The sequence below is a fragment of the Columba livia genome, chromosome 13, assembly GCF_036013475.1.
Source record: "Columba livia isolate bColLiv1 breed racing homer chromosome 13, bColLiv1.pat.W.v2, whole genome shotgun sequence".
Classification (NCBI taxonomy): Eukaryota; Metazoa; Chordata; class Aves; order Columbiformes; family Columbidae; genus Columba; species Columba livia.
The window spans coordinates 11,983,762-12,003,520 of NC_088614.1; the positions used below are offsets into that span (position 1 = coordinate 11,983,762).

The 19,759-nt window shown below is 52.2% G+C and overlaps 1 protein-coding gene across 15 annotated transcripts in view; it reads left to right on the top strand.

Moving 5' to 3' along the window:
• Positions 1-5,055: 5,055 nt before the first annotated feature.
• The window catches only part of PLEKHG4 (pleckstrin homology and RhoGEF domain containing G4), a 95,520-nt gene continuing 80,816 nt past the window's right edge, over positions 5,056-19,759 (top strand). For 4 of the 15 annotated variants that reach the window (XM_065029057.1, XM_065029058.1, XM_065029061.1 and 1 more), the window contains exon 1: positions 5,093-5,170. In XM_065029057.1, the coding sequence (XP_064885129.1) occupies positions 5,108-5,170 (63 nt within the window). In that variant the 5' untranslated portion in view covers positions 5,093-5,107. Of the gene's footprint in view, positions 5,171-10,915; positions 11,648-19,759 lie in introns of those variants that run through there. The other 11 variants (XM_065029054.1, XM_065029055.1, XM_065029059.1 and 8 more) reach the window with 6 other exon arrangements.

Here is a 19,759-nt window from a genome sequence, read left to right on the forward strand (position 1 = left end):
CCAGCTTCACGTTCTCCATTGCAGCAAGAGTACTGTTGACTCACAGGCAACCTTGTGTGATTTTTCATTCTGTTCTGTTTCTGGAGCACTTCTGGCACCCTCATGTAATGTTTTCACAATGGCCTATACAGGCACAAATGCTGGGAAGCTAGAGAAAGGAGTCCAGCTTCTCACCTCCCACTTGGTCCCAGCAAGCACAAAGTGTGGCAGAGGCTTTGGCCACACATTTTCACAAAGAACAGTGGGAAGGCAAATGCAGGAAAATCTAGGAGAGGTGTTCAGTCTGATCATGTCTGGTACACACATTTTGGAAATAAATCAGTCTGTTCTTTGCTCCTTCCTGCCCCTGTCCATCTGCCCAGGTGTCCGTCTCACCTGGATATGATCAGACTGAACACCCCTCCTGAATCCTGCGGTGTTTGCCTTCCCACTCTTTGCACATGAAGCAGCCATCCCTGCTCCCTGCTTTCACTGGAAGCCTCCTCTGCCTGTTGGTGGAGGAAACTATTCGTTTTCACTCTGGCATTACCTCCGAAGGGGTGGATGCAAGCCCTGGCCCCGCTCTGCCTGCTGCACTGCCTGGTGAAGTCGTGTAGAAGTGGCTCAGCTGATGGGATACGAGCCGACTGAGGCCACGCGGCGAGTGGCTGGTGACAGAGCTGGGATCAGTCGGCAGCTGGGGTGGATAATGAGGAACAGATTCGAGCTGGGCAGCGGTTCCCATGCTGTGTTCCAGGGCAGAGCGGCCAGGACGGGAGAGCCTTTGTGCATCGTGCTGCACCCCTCAGGCGTGTGTGGAGCCAGCCCCTCCGCTCACCTGTGTCTCCCCACCGGCTGCCGACAGTGAATGTCCCCAGGCTCCCTGCAGAGCTAGGGACCCTCTCCAGTGGCTGTGCCACCCACCAGGCTGCAGGGCTGGCCAGGAGGCTTTCCTCACACCCTGACTGTATGAGACTACAAGCTGCAGTGTGGACAGACTGAGGACAGACAAAATCAGTTGGATCTATAGGTCAGCAGGAGCTGGGTGGGGTGATCCATCCCCCTCTTCATGGTTTACACTTCTCTGCTTTTGCCTGGAGGAGCAAAGGCGGCTGCGTGGCCAGGCTGCCACTCCTGGGGCTCTTGCAGAACAGCCTGGATGGATGCTGACATGGTGGGGCTTTGATTTTATGAGTACCGCAGATCCTAGAGTTGTGATCTTCCCCACAGCCAGACAGAGCTGTTCCTTACAGCCCTGGGGAAGGTGAAGATCCCTGAAGAAGCCAGCTGGGCTCCTCTCGCCTCACCTTCGCCTGCCATCTAGTGCCACACAGCCAGGCTGCCCCAAAGGTAAATGAAACCTGCGGCGGGTCAGTCAGAGGGAGGGAGGGTGCTGAGGGCACTCTGGGGAGGTGGCCACCAGCCCAGCTGGTCTGGTATACATCAGAACACAGGTTGCCCTCAGCCTGTGGGCAGCCCATGAAGAAGAGAGGCTTGGAAAGGCCACGGGAGTGCAGTGGAGATCAGACTCTGTGGCAGGTCTGCTGTATTTGTGCTTTCCTCTCTCGCAGCAATGCACATGCACAAGCTTTGCCTCCCAGAACCCAGCTAAGCCCGCACTGCTGAAGTTGGAGAGCTGTTTAAGCTTTGCTTTGGCTCCTCAGCTGGCTGAGGGCAGGCTGGTTTCTGGGCTGTGCATGCACCTGGGGCCTTGCTGTGTGCCTGTCCCTGGCAGTTTTGGGGTTCTGAGGATCTCACAGGCAACTAGATCAATCGTGGTTGATTGTGGATGAATCGTAAGCTGCCTGAGAGCCCTCCTCTAGGCACGGCTGGTGCTGGCACCGTGTGAGCATCACTCATGCAGGAATCACCCACTCCGGATTCCTCCTGGACACTTAGGGTCCTGCCTCTTTTCTCAGAAAGCCTCACCTCCCAGGGCCAGGACATTCTCTTGTCTACCACGTACAGGCATGTAGGTACATAAACAGGGTGTTTCAGAAAGATGGACCTAATCTGAAATCACTGTGTACAAATTCAACTATCATTTCAGTGTTGTCTGTGCAGCAGGTGGAGGGAACATGGAGCACTTACGCAGGTTACTAAAACTTGATAACTCATTAAACTGTTTGTAAATTTTTGTGTAATCATAACGTGTTGCTATCATGAAATTTGGTCCACCTTTTTGAAACACCCTGTATTTTCAGTAGGCATCCCTACCCTCGCTTATTTATGGAGAAACCTGGAAAAAGCTTCACAAAGGGATCCCAGAAAGATGAAAAAAAGAAAAAGAAAGAAAAAAATAACTATGGAGGTTTAGACTGGATATTAGGGAACAATCATTCACAGAAAGGGTTGTTGGGCATTGGCACAGGCTGCCCAGGGCAGTGGTGGAGTCACCATCCCTGGAGGGGTTTAAAAGGTATGTAGACAAGGTTCTTAGGGACATGGATTAGTGCTAGAGTTAGGTTATGGTTGGACTCAATGATCCTAAGGGTCTCTTCCAACCGAAATTATTCTGGGATTCTATGACTATGTTTTCCCCCATTGCTGATGGGAGCCGGTGGTGAAGGAGCACGAGCTCGTGTTTGCCGGGGCTGCAGGACCAGGTTCGCCAGGGCTGACCCCTGCTAGGCTCAGTCCGATCTTTGCTTTCTCCTGCTAGGGAACAGGCAGAATTGTTAGAAATGTTTGATGATTTTTTCTTCCCCTTAGCAAAAATAGCTTTTGAAGCAAACAGGAAATTACAGAGTGCAATAGAGTGACAAAAGTCTAGCAGCTACCTGGCGGTGCTTGAGTTTGTCTACAAATCCAGCTCCACGTGGGGTGCCGATTGGCTAAAGTAAACCAAACTGCCCCAAAACCGCTAGAAATGGGGGGGACCCGTGCTCCCCTCGGCCCTGGGGAGCCAAAGGGCTGTCGCCTCGGGAGGCTGGGGTGCGAGGGGAGCACGTTCCCTGCGGTGAGGGTGACGCACCGAGGGCTTGCGGGCTGGAAGAGCAGCCGGAGCTGGCAGTGGCTGGAGCCCGGCGGTGCTGGAGGAGCCGCCCCGCGGGGTCCCCGTTACCGCGGGGGGAACGGGGTGCGCGGGGAGGCCGCTGCCCAGCGCGGCCGGCAGGTGTCGCCCCGCGCCGAGACCTCGCCCCTGCCAAGATGGCGGCGCGCTCCCCAGCGGGTCCCCCGGCGGCCCCTTCCCGGGGGCTGAGCTCGGCGAGCAGCGCCAAGGGCCCCGCGCTGCCACGAAGGGGTAGTTTTAAGGGGATAAAATAGTATGTATGTGATAGTTTTAGGTCCCTTTCGGTGTGCCAGGGGAGCAGCCGTGTGCAGGGTGAGCTGCTCCCCTCCTTTGTCCACTGCTCTGCCGATGGTTGTGATGTGCAGGCAGCTGCCTGTCCCTGCCTGCTGGAACACCTGAACACCTTGCCACGCACCCGTGGGTGACAGTGCTCTGGGTGAAGCTCCAGCTCATGCTCTTCCTCAGATCCCTTCACCTCACACAGCAGCAAATGCAGGCAGGGGCTGCCTTGTCAGGGGCAAAGTGTGACCCAAACCCAAAGCATTTTTTAAAGAAAAGGCAGCAAAGAACACACACATGGAGCTGTATGGATGCAGCAGTGGTGAGGAAGTCACTGCCTGGATTTGGAGGGCTGAGCACTGCTGGCTCCGACTGGGCTGCTGAACTCCCTGTGCTTCCAGGAATCTCCAGAGCAGAGCACTCAGGGTGTTCCAGGGACAGCAGGAGTGTCAGCCCCACAGCTCTTGACCCACTTGCCCCACTTACTGCTGAGTTCCCCCAGAGACACATGGTCCCAGCCTAACCACGGGGACACCACGGGTCCTATACGGGCGCTAGAGAGGTCTAAGCCTCCTGGTCCTTTCTCATGGTTGCCCAGAGAGGTGGTGGATGCCCCATCCCTGGAGACATCCCAGGCCAGGCTGGACGGGGCTCTGAGCAACCTGATCTGGTGAAGATGTCCCTGCTCATGGCAGGGGTGGCACTGGATGAGCTTTGAAGGTCCCTTCCAACCCGAACCATTCTGTGACTCTATGGCTGCTCCGTAGCTGTCCTTACCCTGTCTTGATCTGGGATTCCTCTGCAAGAAGGAAGAGAATAGCAGCTGTGATGGAAGAAGGGTGAGTGAGAAGAAAGCAGGAGAGACTGATGACAGGAGGTGTGAGCCCTCTGCCCTCGCCTGTCTGAAGAGGAAGCTGCTTGTCTCATTTTAGGAGACACGTTGTAATTGCTGCTGGTGGGATTAAATCACGCTGTTTCCTGCTGGTGCTCTCCAGCACTGGTGCCATAGAGAGGAGGTGCCCACCCCAACCTGCACTGGGAAAAAAGGGTCCCTGGTGTAGGAACCATGGTCCATATCACACCACCTCCTCCAGGAACCTGCTGTGCCCTGTGTCACACCTGCTCTGCGTTCCTGCCTGGCATCTTTGCTGTAGGCATTCCTTGAGGTTCACTCCACTGATTGCCAGCTACAGATATACCATGGCAGACTGCTCCCATCCCTGTCAAACCAGACCTTCCCAGGGGCACCTGAGGAACTTTCCCATCATGTCCTGTGCTCTGGATCTGCAGTCAGCAGAGTTGGCTCCAGACTCCCCTGGAGTAAAGACCCTCACCCCAAACTGCTGTTTGCCCACTGCAGAGTGACTTGAGACTCTGCCTGGAGCCTCGTGGAGCTGCTCTTTTGAGACTGAAGTCAAAGAACCAGATCTTTCCCCTTTGCTACCAGCTGGGCAAGTCTGGAGGGGGACAAAGCAAGTCGCTCCTGTACCAGGGGAGACCATTGCTCAACTCTGACCAGGCTGCCATTCCCCTGCTGGAAATACCAGCAGGATTAAGAGTACTTTGAGAAGCACCTGGAGGACTCACAGTGGAACTGCCCAAGTTCAGTGGGTAACACAGCCCAGACACAGCAGGCAACATGAGATCTGGTCCTAGGGAACGCCCATACAGCTGTGTAAAGCACTGATTGCATGCCCACAGCTGGAGCTGCACCTTGGGGCTATTGCTCTGTCCCAGTGAGTGTTGAGCTAACGCAGCTGCTTCTCTGCCTGTGTGATCTGGAGGAGCAAACTGCAGGCAGGTGAGAGCTTTCCCTTTCTCTGGAGAAGCTCTGCCATGGGAGAATGGTTTGCAGGATCTGCTGGGATCTGCTGGGCGCAGGCTCTGCAAGCGCTGGCTGTAAGTGTGGGGTTTGTGTGGGGTTTGTGAGGGGCTGGGGCGGGCTGGATGGAGGCTTGGCAGGGTGTGCACTCAGGGGGAAGAGCAGTCCTGGGGGTCAGAGCTCCTGGAGCAGAGTGAAGGATGTGCTGTGGGCCCTGGCTGCCACCCAGGTAGGACCTGTGAGACAGAGACTTCAGGCAGTAGTCAGAGGGGGGTGTCCTTGCTCCCCTGCAGTGGTGTGGTTATAGCTGGTAGCTCTCCTTCCTAGCCATGCATGGTTGTATATAGGTTGCTTTTGGGAAGAGAAGGGATGTGTCTCCAGCTCAGAAGTGTGCCAGCCCTTGTCTGGTAATGGTTGGTGCTTAGAACCTGCTTGGGGTGTCTGCTGAGGGCTGTGTCTGCTTTTTCTGAAATGGGCTGGGCGGGTATCTCACGGGTGCTGGTTTGCTCAGGTGTGAGCCTGGCACGGAGCAGGGGCACACAGGCGGTGCTCCTGGTGGTGCAGAGAGACAGGGAGGGGGAGTGTCTGTCTGTCTCTCCTTGCAACCCTTGCTTTGCCAGGCAGACCAGAAGAGAGGAGCTGGCCCTGGCAGCTGTTACTGAGGACATTTTCAGTGCTGTGAGACCCTGTGCTCCATGTCTGTGGGAGAGAGGCTGGGGAGGTGGCTGATGGGCTGGAGCAGGACGGGTGTAGGTGCCAGCAGGCACGTCTAGCTCAGAGGTGAGTGTGCTGTCTTGGAGAGTACGGTAAACCTGGGACTAAATAGCATGCAACATCACTGCCAGCAGTGAAGGTGAACAGATGACTGTCTTATGCCATTAAATACGTGGGATCTGGAAAGAGATGGGTCAATTTTAGGCTGCTCTTCAGAGAAAGCAAATCTGTCCTCTAACCAGAGATGGTGGTGAGTTTTCAAGCAGCAGTCTTGAAACCACAGATGAATTTCTAAGCCAAGAGCACTTTGTCCTCAGGAAAGGCAGGCAGTGCTTGAACTCCAGGGTGACAAACAAGCAGCTTGTCCTAAAGGATGTAAGCTCTCCTAACTGCATCTGCGCCCATGGAGGTGTGCCCCTGCCAGGCTCTGTGTCCTACAGGTCTCAGTTTCAGGCTCTCGGGTGGTGGTTTGGGGTCTTCTCTCCAGGGTGATCCCATCCTGCCAACCAGTGCACCTGCCTAGTGGTCGGAGCACTGGGATGCTGAGATTCAGGACCCAAACAGGGGAGTCTACCCCAGTGGGGAAACATCTCAGTGTGTGTGCTGTAGAGAAAACGTACCTATTGGGAAGGTGTCTGGTCAGGGCAGGAGGCCCAATTTCCATCCAAGCCTTGCTCCTACCTAACCCAGGTGCGTTCATGATTTTTCACCTAAGGAGAAGTCTCTGGAGAACGCCGTTGTTGAAGCGCTAACCCAAGAGTGGTGTGCAGCACGGCTACTTTGCAAGGCTTGTGCCTTCACAAGAACTGCCCAGAGTTAAAGAAGCCCAAGACAGGTGTCTTGGGCATATGCAGAGGTACAACTTTGTCCTGTGGGCTCTGTCAGTGCCTGGAGCAGACATTAGACTATCAAGTGCTCTGCATGTATTGAGTCCAACTGGCTTGTCTGGAGGAAATGCTGTGTGTCATCAAGGTGTGCCTTCATATCTGTCCAGGGGGCTATAAGGATGATTTTCCCCACTTGGATTGCTTCCCTGTGGGACTGCACACTATGAGCTTGCAAATGTGCTACAGCAGGCCTGATGTGGGATTTTATTTTTATTTTTCCCCACCCTGTAGCACACATGGGTATTTGAGAGCCCTAAGTGGGGCCTTCCTGACTTCTGTACCCATAAAACGTCTCCTGTAAAGCCTCTTGATGGTTAACCACACACCAGGTTTGCATGTGGCACTGAACAGCATCTTGAAGTGTAGCTGGAGACCTGGTAATTGAGTTCCTTCAAATGGTGAGCATGACCAGCTGTTGTTATGTAGTCTCCCCTCCAGTCCTTCTGGGAAGTCACACTGCGATTATATTTCTGGCTTAAGAAATTTTTTCTCTAATCAGACTGGGCTTCACAATGAGGTTGCCACTTAGTGCTAATTACTTGCTTTAGAAGCTGAATGTCTCCTGAGGGTTGCAAATAGGGGATTATCAAATTAATTAGTTAAACCAAGATGTGCTTTTGTGAAACCAAGGCCTGCTTTACGTGTGATCTGAAATAAAGGTTTAAATATTATTAAACTGCATACAACCCCCTCTTGTCTCCCTAATGGGGAGAGAACTAGTTCTTTCCTGAAATGTTGGTACAAAGGGCTGCTTGCAGCTCTACTTGCTGCAGCACTTGTTTTTATTTGACAAAATCTGTTTCAAGCAAATATCTATCACTGGTCTTAAGACATCTGTTAGTGCTGAGTGAGATCTAATGCTGCTTCTTGGTGGCTTCCTGTGTCCTCTACAGGTTGCTGAGTGCAAGAGGAATGGCTTCACAGTGAGTAGCTTGATGGGATTGTAATGTACCTTTCTCAAACCTGTGTTTTCAGGGCACAGCTTAATCCACGGGACATCTGGATAGCCATGTGTGTGGACATGGGCACTGGCAAAGAGCCCCAGTCCGGTGATGAGGAGATGCCTGGAACTAGACCTGTAGACATCTGCTGATCAGTGGGTTAGCAGAGACTGGAGGTCCTGGAGTCCTGCTCTGCCACAGCCTGCTCCTGCGCTCTCCTTTCCTTAGGAAGTCCCTGTGCACATAGGAAGTTCCCTATGCTGTGCTGAGGACTACCCAAGTAATCATGCTACACTAATGTGGAATGCATGGGGGTGTTCCTAAGAACTGTTGGCTGTTGTAGTGTAATCGTCTAGCTAGCATGCATATTGCACAACTTCCCTTAGGTCAGGAGATGTCCTTATCTGGCATCTGAAACATCTGTCCTATGTTTCTTCCAGCACAGCTGAGTCCTATTGGTATAAGTATTGTGCTTTCCCTGTTTTTTACGGCTGAAAATAAGCAGAAGTCTGCTAGCGGTGGCTCAAAGGCAGAGGTCCCTCGCCTGCCTCTTCCTGTGCTCTTTCCCAGCTCTTACAGGGCTCTTGGCTGTGGTACGGCTTCAGCAGGCGTCTGAGAAATACTGCAGCTCCAGAAACCAGATCTAACAATGGGGAAGGGAGCGGGGAGGAAAAAAAGATGAGGGTCTGAAGTTACAACCCCTGAAGTTTTCAGAAATGTTGGTGTACTGACCCCTCTCCCACCCCCTCAGCTTTCAACTCTGGGGAGGCCTCACAGCCTCCAAAGTTTGGTTCCCCATCCTTCCCGATGTCAGCATTTGCTGCCTTTTGCCATATTTCATCTTTGGGACAGATTGTGCATAGCAGTACTCAGCTGCCACTGCAGCCAGGTACCAAAGCGGTTCCCTCAGGGTAATATTGCCCAGTGGTCCATGCAAAGGACCTGGGTCTGCTGGCTGGGAAGCTGAAGTACCCAGATCTCTGCTGGCAGAGGTGGATGACAACAGCCTTTTGCAGTAGCTTCAGCAATTAAACCAAGCCTGAGGAAAGTGCAGGCTCTGTGCAAGAGTGAGGAGCTGCTCCTGTGAGGAGACAGTGTGAGACTGTGTGGGGGAACAAGCGCAGCATTGTTGTCGGCCGCAGTCAAGAGGGGCTTTTTAACACCCACTGGAGTGCTGGCTACAGCTGTCTCCCATGTGCTTGTGTGGGAAATGGATCTACAATGCAGGAGAGGAGGGAAAGACCACTTTGCAATTAAAAAAAAAAAAAAAGCTATATTAGGATCTAGCCATGAGTAAACAGCAGTGCGATGTTCCCCTTAGCGCAGTGGCACAGCACAGGGAATCACGTCACTGCCTCCAACTAGGGTGGGGGTGAGCTGGCTCTGGCTTGCTGCTGGAGTAGCCCTGAAGAGCCCAGTCTTGGTACCCAGTCTGCTTGGAGGCTTCAGATCTCTATTCAGAGGCTGGTCCTCTGCAGACCCCAAGATAATTGCAGAGACTTGTTTGCTGGGTAAATATAGTTGTGTGCAAGGAGTTGGGTTAGCCCTGCGCAGCTGTGGCCTCCTGAAAGGAAACCTGCATGTATTGCTGCAGTTGAAGAAAAACAGCAAGAAGATCTGGGCACGAGAGGCATGGTGGATCTCTTCTGCCTCCTTTTACTCTGTGGCTGGGGCTGTGCCTCCAACAGAAATAGCTCAGCACCTCTGATAGCATGAGGTTTGTCATGCTCAGCTGCGTGCCATTCATGCGCTGCAGGGACATTGCTCTCTGTCCTCCCTTCCTTGGAGGGGGGACAGGCTTTAGGGAGACTCCCAGCACCTGTGGGAGGATGTTGCAAAGGTGTGGCCATGTTGGTGGGTTGGGAGATGTGTTTGGGGAATAGGTGAAGGCAAAGTTACTCTACAAACACAGCCTTGTGCAGACCGTGAAATCTGTGGTTGGAGGCTCTGCTGGGGAAGTATGCCATGTTCCTTATCCTCCTGCTATGAATATGAGGGGGAAAGAAAGGATGTCCTGCATCCACAGACAAGATCACAAATTCCTTCTGTTGTTGTGGACAACAACAACTAGGTAGTACCTGTGCTGGGCAGGGATGCTCTCCTTCACCCAGCTTGGGATTATCAACTGATCTCACCTGACGTGGGCTGGAGGTTCTTGCTGCTGTGGTGTGCTACAGGCAGTGCCCTGGTGCTGAAGGGAGAGGGTGATTGGCTGTTAGAGGCCATGGGGGAGCTCTGCAAGCAAGGACTACTTGAAAGACCAGCACTGAACAGTGAGGCAGCTGCTCAGCTCTGGTCCGCTGTCAGTGTCACATCCTCTTTTAGGGGGACAACTCTTTCTGCTTAAGTAAAGCAAACTGCATCCCTGCAAGGACTGTCAGCCATCATTGCTACCCACAGGAAACTCAACAGCACATCAGGCAGCTGGTGTATTGAATGGTTTGCTTTGGGGTTGCTTGAACCCTTTTTCTCTAGTTACATCTGAAAACATGCCATGAGGCCATCATGTGCAATGGGTTTTAGGGCCAACTGTTGGCAGTCTGCCTTGGAAGAGGAGGGTCTGAAGGTGCCCTTGATCTGGACTAGCCCATGTGGGCTCTGCTGTTGGCCCCATGGGGCCAGGCTTGGGAAGGCTGTGGGGTCTGCCCCTTGAGCTAAGGCAGCAGAGGAGTCTGGTAGCAGTCTCTAGTTTCAGCAGCTGAGTGTCCTGTGCTCCTCTGCTAGCCTGCCCTTGCAGGGGACGTCTTTCTTCCTGCTGTGGGTCTACAGGTCCTGCTTGAGTCACCCTTCCTCTTGGGATGGACTAGTTTGTGTGACCTCTCCCAGATGGGGGGTCAACAGCCAGGTACCAGCACTGTGGACTCCTTGACGGGGTGTCAGTCCCCACTGAGAGTGCCCAGACCTGCTTGGCCAAATCTGGGGGAGCAGCTCCCTGTCCCAAGCCCTGCCGCCAGGCCAGGCATCTCATGTCCAGGGCTGTGCGGCTTTGCCTGTGTGTCACTTCCCGCCCGCTTCCCGTTACACAAAGCCTTTGTGTGTCAGCAGATCCTGGGATGCCCTGCGGCACCTGCCTCTCCCCTCCCTCTCCGTCTCTGTGGCTCTGCCCTTTCCCGTTGTCACTTCTGTAGGCTGCTGCCTGCCTATTCGGTGACCTTCCCCGCTGCTCCCACTGCTCGGGCAGTATTTTGGCCCCTGGCCATCTTAAACAATTAATGGAGGGGTGGAGAAACTTGCCATGTTAAATTACTTCCTCCTTTGGGAGGGGGTGAGGTCTCCACATCTCTCCCCTAATACCAGTGCAGTTTGTTGCTGTTGCCTGAAGCGGCCACTGCGTCTCTGTTTTCCCTCTAGAAGTTAGAAAAACAGTATTTCGGAGCACTCTTTTTTTTTTTTTTATTTCTTGGCATTTTGCTTAACCTGCGGGTGCTGCCTCAGAATCGCGTGGAGAGGAGAAACTTCTCTGGGACTTAGAGAAAAGCAAGCCGAGAGGAGGATTTTGCTGGAAAACTCTTTGGGAAGCTGGAGACCTTCTCGGGATGTCTGCCGTGGGCTTGTTCTCCTCTAGCAGCTATTCACATCTTCCCGGGCAGAGGCAGCACCCCACCACGGAGCATCTGCATTAAGCAGGTCTGTGCGAAGGGCAGGGACGCAGATAGCATCGATGCTGTAACAAGCAGCCTGCGAACTTTGCTGGCTCTGCCTGTGTCCGTAAGGTCCCCACAGGGCTGGGGAACGCGACGCCCTGTGCTTGCTATGCCCCTCCGCCGTCTAGTGCTGAAGTTGGCTGTCAGAGAAACCTTCGAGGTCCCCTGCTCAGCCGTGGTAGTGTCATGAGTTAGATTAGTTGGAGCTGTGCTGGGGGCGGTGAGGGCTTGGATTACAGTCCAGAACTCAAAGTGCTTCGGAGGTTCACGTCGGAGGGGAGAGGAGACGCCCCATCGCACACATGGAGGAAAAAGAGAAAAAACACTGCCTTCAGAATTGAGGGGAAATAAAGGAGGCCGGGAACATGGTAAGGAAATCTCTGCAAAGGGGTCTTGCCTTGGGCACAAGTGCGGGTGCCCGTGATGGAGCTGCTGTTGGGGCAGCCCGCCGGGAGCCAGTGCACAGCACTAACGCCAGGAGTGGGAAATGGCTCTTGTGGCACTTTCCGTTACTTGGATGGCACATTGTACCCTGGGTTGCTAGCCCCGGACGGTGGCTGCAGGGACACGGGGCTCTTGTTGGCACTTGTCCCTCATGGGGTGCTTATCAAGGGTGCAACCCTAGAGCAAGGGGCTGGTACAGGGCAGGTCAAGCAGGGCCCTGCTTTTTGCACTGCCTGGATGCTGAGCTTTCCTCCTGCCCTTGCTCTTTGCTGGTCCTGCTCTGGGGCTGTGTCCACTGCCGTCTTGCAGAGGCCAGGGAAAGGGAAAGCATTTGTTTCTTTTCTCCCGTCCAAGGTGGGCAGCCAGGGGTTCAGAGAAACCCCTGGAGCCAGGCAAAGATCCTTTCAGTGTCAAATTCTGCATGTCCTTGTTTTGGGAGGGGAGAGTCTGGTGCACCCAGCGAGCAGCAGGGCACTCCATCTCCCCGGGAGTGTCTGCAGGGCTGTCCCCTGCCCAGTCACACTGGCACTACCCTGCAAACAGAGCTGCCCAGCCCTGGGGCAGCAGAGGCTGGAGGGATTGCTAGCCCTGTGACAAGATCCCACTAAGCACCAGTCTGGCTTCTGATGATTTGTTCCTGGGCTCAGTCTGGGATCCAAGCGCCCAGCAGCTCTAAATCTCCTGGATGAGTCCTGCTGTGTCACGAGCTGCCTCTCCACAGCGGAGAGAACAAAGTCCATGAGGGGGACAAGCAGCTTGCATTGCTGCTGTACCTGGCTGTGTGACCTGCTTTGTCTTAAAAGTTAAGCTTCTGGGCTTGGAGAAGCTTGTCTTTCGTTGAAGGAAGAGTTGCCCAAGTTTTGGTTTCTGCAACCTGAGCTAAGCTGATGGACCCATGTCTCTTTCCCTTTGCCACCCTCCAGCTCCTCTGCTGAAGACCCTGTGGTCCTCTGTACCCTTATGGGTGGCTCTGTCAGAGCTGTGGTGCACTCTCCTCTTCCATCCCATCCTGTTGTGGAGGCCTGCAGGCATCTCACTTGTTCCACTTCCCTGCTCCAGTCAGGAGAGCTCTTTCCCTCATCCCATGCCTAGTGTGTTCCTAGCAGTTTTCAGTCTGTGTTGGCTATTGTATGAAGTTGAAATCAAAGGAGAGCACTCTCTGGGGCTGTACAGGGTGGGTGCCATTCCTTGCAGGCTGCATTTTGCCATGGGTGCTGGAGCAGGGCTTGTGAAGCTCTGCTCCAGGAGGCCTGAGGCAGAAACTGGCTGCTGCTACTCTGCTCCTGCAAACTGGAGGTGACTCTGATTCCCAAATGCTTCATCCCCAGTTTGGGTCCCTCACCTTGTTCTAATGTGTGATGCAAAAGCTGTCTGAAGCAGGGGCCTTAATGCAGAGAGAGCAGTGCCACGGCCAGTCCAGGTGGATGTGCAGGGACCATGTGTCACTGCTGAGGAGGGATCGTGTGCCTCGCAGGTTCTGAGTTCAGGCTTGGCAGCTTCAAGGAGCAGGAATCAGAGGCCAAACTGCCACAGACCCAGCAATGGATGCTGGCCATGCCATGGTCACCTGTGCTATGTGGCAGGTATCTGTTCCCAATGCTGTGGTAGACCAGTCTGCAGTTCGGGAGGTGTGATCTGGGAGTGGCTAAGTTGGGACTGTAGCTCCACACTGTTCTGTTTGCCTTGAGTTGTTGGTGTCTTGGTGAATCAACCAAACCCTGCAGACAAAAGATTTGCATTTAGGTGAATGTGCTGGCCTGCATGAGACTTCCGCATGGCCTCTGGCAGTTTGCAGGGCTCTCAGATGCTTGGGTCCCGATGGGAGCCTGGTGTGGTGCAACTGCTGGCTGCCCTGTTCTGTGTGAGGCAGGTGATTCTTCTTCATGAGGTGTCTGCCATGCTTTGGTGTTATGGATGATATGGCCTGTGTATGGGTACACAGGGTTTTTGCAGCTGGGGGGATGCATAAAGCACACAATGTGTAAGATACCTTAGGCCAAAGTAGCCTGCTGCCACTAGAACTGACTTTTGCAGTTGTGAAAACCCCATGGCGCGAGGAAGGCAGGAGCCTGGCTGAGCTCTCTCTAACCTGCTCGTCTCATTGTGGCTGTGAATCTGCCCTTCCTCCATGGCACGGATTTCTTCTCCATGGGAGAGGGAGCGGGTTCCACCTTGCCCGGTGCCTGTTGCTGGATGGGGCACAGGAGATGGTCAGGGTGTACGGCTGGACCACAGTGCGTTCCATTTGAGGAACAGTTTCCACCCAGGCAGGTACAAACCCCTGTGCTCTTGGGTGGGTTGGCTAGAGGCAAAGCAAGCGATAGCCCTGCTCCTCCAGTGCCCCATCCAGGGGTCTGCTTCCAGCCTCTGGCCCCAGGCTGTGAGGGACAGCTTCCCCTCTAGGAAGTCACTCAAGCTGCTGTGGCTGGCCAAAGAGCCCAGGGCTGCTTTTCCACCCTTGCTAGGGTGATTGCTGCTGCCCTTCAATGGGAACTGGGACATCGTGGACCCAGCACATGAGATCAATGAGGCTCCCACAACTGTCCCTTGGTCTTGCCCAGGCTACTTCTTTCATGCAGTGGCATGCGCCAAGTCTCCAGTCATCATGCAGATGTGTACAGCGTGTGTGTATCACAAGATGTGCAAATACTGGTGTCTTCCTGAGAAGTTCAGGTGGCACATCTATGCCAGCAGGAGAGAGGATGGGTTTCAGCAAAAAATATACTTTCTTTTATCCTCCGGTTATGTCTTCCCCTGGGGTGGGAAGGAAATGAGTCTGGGAATCACAAAGAGCTTTAAGCATTGGGGATCTTCTTTCTTTATTTCTGTGCCAAAGCCATGAGCAAGATGTTGGAACACAGACAAAGCCTAGAGATGTAATCCTGCGCACATGGAGGTGGTTTGAAAGCATCTTCTCTGGGGTAACAAGGACGGCAATTCATGTTTAATGCCATACTTTTTTTCCAAAAATGCTGGGCAGGTGAACATGCTGTTCATTGTAGCAATGAAAATAATGGCTGAATGTAGGTGACAGGCCAGCTCTATGCACATGTCTGCCCAGCAATCACCGAATGTGTTCTTAGTACCAGGTGGGAATGCAAGACAGCAAGTGCTTCTAGTGAGACACGGCAGGTGTCCGAGGAGGAATGTATGCTGAGTGTCAGTGCTTATTTTCTGAAAACTGGTGTTCTGTAGCATGGTCCTCTGGATATGGTGCTGGCTATCTACCTGCATGTGCAGTCAGCTCCTAGGGACACCTTGCTCAGTGCACCCTGCTCCTCGGTGGGAAGTTAGCAGAAGACATTGGAACACGAGAGCCTTGTGGGTGTCTTGCTGCTGATCACCTCAGAAAATATAGCCAGCTAGCATGTCTACCTCTAAATACTAGCGCACAGTCACAGACTCTCAGCTCCCAGAGCCTAATTTTCTAGTTTCAGCTCATGCAATAAACCTGTCTGCAATCAAGCTGTGCAAAACTCAACCCTCCTAGAGCCTGTGGGCACAGCCTGAACCTGAGCATCAGTGCTGAGCATGCAGGGAAGTCACAGATACAGGGGCTTCAGGCCCCCTTAGTACTGAAGTGCTGTAAAAATCTCTGCTAAAACAGTCAAGGTATCTTCTACAGAAGCTATAAACTCAACCAACCTGTCGGGATCCAATATCAGAGCAACTTTTGTTCTTATTCCTGGTGCTCTAACCATGTGGGACCTCCCTGTTCCTCTCCTGCAAAGCTCAATGTAGCCAAGGTCTGCAAAGGTGAGCAGGTAGCACCAGGATCACCAGGATTGCTGACTGAAGTGCAATAAAAAGCAAGGCTGGCCTGCTAGGGGAAGCTGTCCGCTTCTGGTGATGGGATGCTCTGTGTTGTGCTTTCTATACCGCTCGTGATACCTGGCTTGCAACTTGGAGAAGTGAATGGATGTGCCCTTGTTGACTCTGAAGGTTTGACCATGCTAATATCTCTCTGCTGTTCAGAGTGGCTCATCTCTGTTGCCTGGACTAGTCTTTCATTAAAAAATGAACAAAAAATGGGGCCTTTCTTGTGGTAAGTGCTCCTGGCTGGTTTTACGTATATCCCGTTTTTTGCATCGCTGGGCACCAAGTTGAAATTTCCAAGATCAAAGCAGCACAGAATGAATCTGAATGTCTTTCTGTCTGCTCAGATTTACCCTCCTGCCATCAGGCTGGGATGCCCAGGATGAACCCTTTGCTTCAGCTGGTGCAACCAGCTACTGATTTGAATAGAATCAAATGGCTCAGCTGAAGAGCAATGGGGACCAGACAAAGACTTGCATGTGCTCCTCCTGAACATCGGTGGATGTGGTAGAGGGGAGGCTCCGTGGGGTCTTATGGTCAGCCCCAATGGGATGTGGTGCTGTAGCTGGATGATGGTTTGTGTGATGCAGGGAAGAAAAGCTGTAGGAGTTCTGGAGATATGAGCTCGATGTCCACCTTGAGCTTTGCAGCCTGTGTGAGGTGTGGTAGTGTTTGTTTGCAGGAGACGAGTTGTGAAGTTTCCTGAGCAGGTTCCATCAGGAAGATGCCTTCCCTGGGGCTGCCTGTCAAGTCTTGGTAACTCCCAACAAAAACCTAGTGCTGCTGAGTCTCCAACGTGGCCAAAGGATGTGGATTATTTGCTGTCTATTGTCATCTTTCTGAATACATTTACCTTTTGAACAAGGTCCTTCTCATACGCTCAGGAGGCTGGTATGCAGACCCGTTAATGGATCAAGGGGAAAAATGCCTGTGGATGTATTATCTTTTGTGTTTGGGCTTATAACCACCCACGTTTTGGCATACATCCCTTCTGTGCACAAAGATGTCTTTTAGAAATCTCTAGTTAAATCTCCACCCTCCTTTGATATGTATGGAAATAATGGGACACGTGAGACTGTTTTCTGGTTGTTTTTTTTTTTTAATCTATAAAGGGAGTAGCTTTAAAAGCCTGTGTTTATTCCTTTCTAACCCAGGAGTTTAGTAAAAGCGGTGCCCTGAATTTATAACTGATTTACTTGGCTGTCCAGGAGGCATGCACTTAGCACTATATCTGAATATGGGGGAAACGTTTTCCTCCAAGTGTTAAGTCCCAGGCTCGGCTGCTCAGAGGCAGAAAAGCTTGAGCACGTGTGTGTCTGTTCTCCAGTGAGCTCGGAGAGTCTTGGAGCGAATCTGAGTTCCTCCGCCCAGAAAAACTTCTCCCTGCAGGGCACAGACCCTGCTGCTTCTGAGCTGGCATAGCCATGGGCATCTCTGGGCTGCCGGCTCTGTCCTTCTGGCTGAGCCTTCCTCACAGCCTCTTCCTCAGAGGTGGCATCTGATCGCTACTGCCAGCTGCTTCCTCATGTCAAAGGTGTGCAGGGATGTGTTCCTTCAAGGAAGGGTTCTTGTGCAGTTACTGTTTTCTCATGCAACCAGCCAGGTTTTCCTGGAATTGCTAAGCAGCTTCAGAGCATTTTCTGTTCCCTGTTGATGTAGCGGGACTTGTATTTCACAAGCACATGGTAATACAGAGTGCTTAAAGCCAAAAGGAACTATGGTTCATCTCTTATGGGACACTGGGACCATAATGTGTTAGCTAGATCCCACATAGAGTCTGGGAGCTCTTTTTTAACTAAAACATGATCTTTTCTTAGCAGCATCCACCCTTAGTTAAGAAGGCTGCAAGAGACCGTGAACCCACCAGTTCCCTTGTGAGTCTGTCTAGCAGCTTATGCACCTTGCAGAGGAAGGAGTGGATCTGAACGTGATCCAGCCACAGCCTTGAGCTCAGAACATGTGCACTGCTGCCCCATAAGTAATAATCTAAATGCTGAGCCTGTGAAGATTGTTTCTGGCACTCGTCAGCTGTCCTGCTGGAGGATTATAATTTTCTCTTTGAGCACAGGAGGCTGCCCATCTGTTGTAAGATGCCCCCAGATGGGTGTCTGAACACAAGGTGTTGGCTATGGCCTCATGCCTCTGACTAAAAGGTGTTAAAATTAGCTGACCTTTTTGGCTGAGAACTTACTCAGGGTATTTTGTAGCTGCCTGGTATAAACAAATCTTCCATCTGCCTAGAGTAGAGTGCCCCATTATTTGGTAGGTATTAGGCACAAACAGTAAGGGGTACAAGATGCTATTGCTCAGGTTGGTTTGCCAGATGGATGCCAATGTTTGAAGTTGACAGTGGAGCAAATACTGTAATAATAAGATGAATGAGCTCAAGCAATTCTCTTGGGTAGCAGAGAGAATGAATTTTAGTGCATTTACCAGAAGAGCCCTGTAAAGAAAGGGAGTCTGCTGTAATGTCCTAGGGCTTGTCTTATGTAGAAGTGGCCTGTGAAATTCTTGGCTCTGTCTGTGATATCTGACGGGATTTAGCAAGCCTTGTACAAGCCTGTTGTAGGAATGTGACGCTTAGATCGTGGAGATCCCTGGCTGGACCATGGCAAATGGTGCCGTGGCTGGATGCCAGTGCCCAAGACGGGGCAGCCCCTGCGGTCTGGTGATGGGAGTGAAGAGGAGAGCCCAGGGGGTCTCGATGAGGTGGGGAGGCGTACGCTGCTGATGCTGGGCAGTGAAACCACAGCAACCATACATTTGTGCTCTTCCAGCATGAGTCTATTGCTGGAAAGGGTGTTTTAAAAGTACCCAAAGCTTTGCATCACACAGAGCACAGCTTTGTTAATTAATTGCCTGGTTAGATCTATGCCAATGATATTTAAAACAAAAAATCTGTGCTTAGACGGTTATTTCAGATTAAGGACTTAATCCTTTGATTAAACTAAACCAAAATAAGCTGGTCTCCAGCTGTATGATGGTGTTTTATGTACAGCTCTTCTTATACACTTGGAGGCACTTGTTTCAGCTGGAAGATGTCTGTTTAAGGACAGGGCTTTGTGTGTTCTCTCACATGCCCTTTAAACACCTATATCATCTGCCTGATCTATTGCTAATAGAAAGTAACAGGCCTTTGGCAGCAGAGCTCATTCCTTGCTCGGGATAAGACCCACCTTCTGCTCAGTTCATTGAGAGCTCAGTTATGGGCGGGACACTTCCCTGCGAGGAAAGGCTTATCTCCGTTTCCCAGTTCTGCTTCTCTCTGGCTATAAGAGGACTTTCTTGGATTGTGGGTCAGAATTTCATCCCTAGTTTGGCCTCTCTAATCTGTTCAGCAGTTGTCAGCAGATCTTCTGATGTGTTGGATGTTGTGCGGACAAAGGAGAAAGCCACAGGCCCTGTTCAGAGAACCTGGAGTATGAAAGCCTAAAATAAAGGGTAGAGAGCAGCAACATGAATATAGATCTCTGGTGGGCAGAGGTGCTGGACTGCTGTATCCAAATGCACATGATGCTGTTTCCTTTGGGGAGCAGTGTGGTCAGGCAATGGTGGAACAGCAGCGAGCTTGCTGTGCAAGCTGCCGCTTCCCTGAGGGCACACGTGAGTGGAGGGAGGGCTGGTGAAGGCACTGCTTCCCTCCCTGAAGGACTGCCCCAGGTTATGTCTTTGGTATGGATAAATATTGGGTTTGGATATCTTAACAGCAGGTTTTCTTCTTGTGTTGCTGTTTCAGACCCGTGGAAACGTCCTGCTGGGCCACAGGGCTCTCGGGCAGGGGAGCAGACCCAGGTGCTGGTCGTGTTGCTGTATGCTAATGCCTGCGTTTGGCCACCTAAAGTGTGGTATAGAGACAGGGATCTACCTCTACCTGTATGCAGCTGCTTCTGCACCCTACTATTCCCTGCCTTTTGCTCCAGCACAAGAACAGCATTAGTATAGCTGTATACTAGCTCCAAATCTTGAGGCTCACAGGAAGTCACACTTGGTTTTCAAAGCAATGTAGGCTGATCCCTCTTGAGTGAAAACAAACCAGTTGTGGGCTAACAAGGTGATTGTCCAGCTTTGAGCCTCCCTCTCTCCTGCTGAGCATGCCTAGACCTACAGCATGCGCAGAAGTGGGACCTCAGAGCTGAAAAGCAAATACATCATTTTTCCCTTTGTTTAATTAAATGAGAGATCATGAGTTAATCACTTCCAAGCGCTTGTTTTCCTGCAGT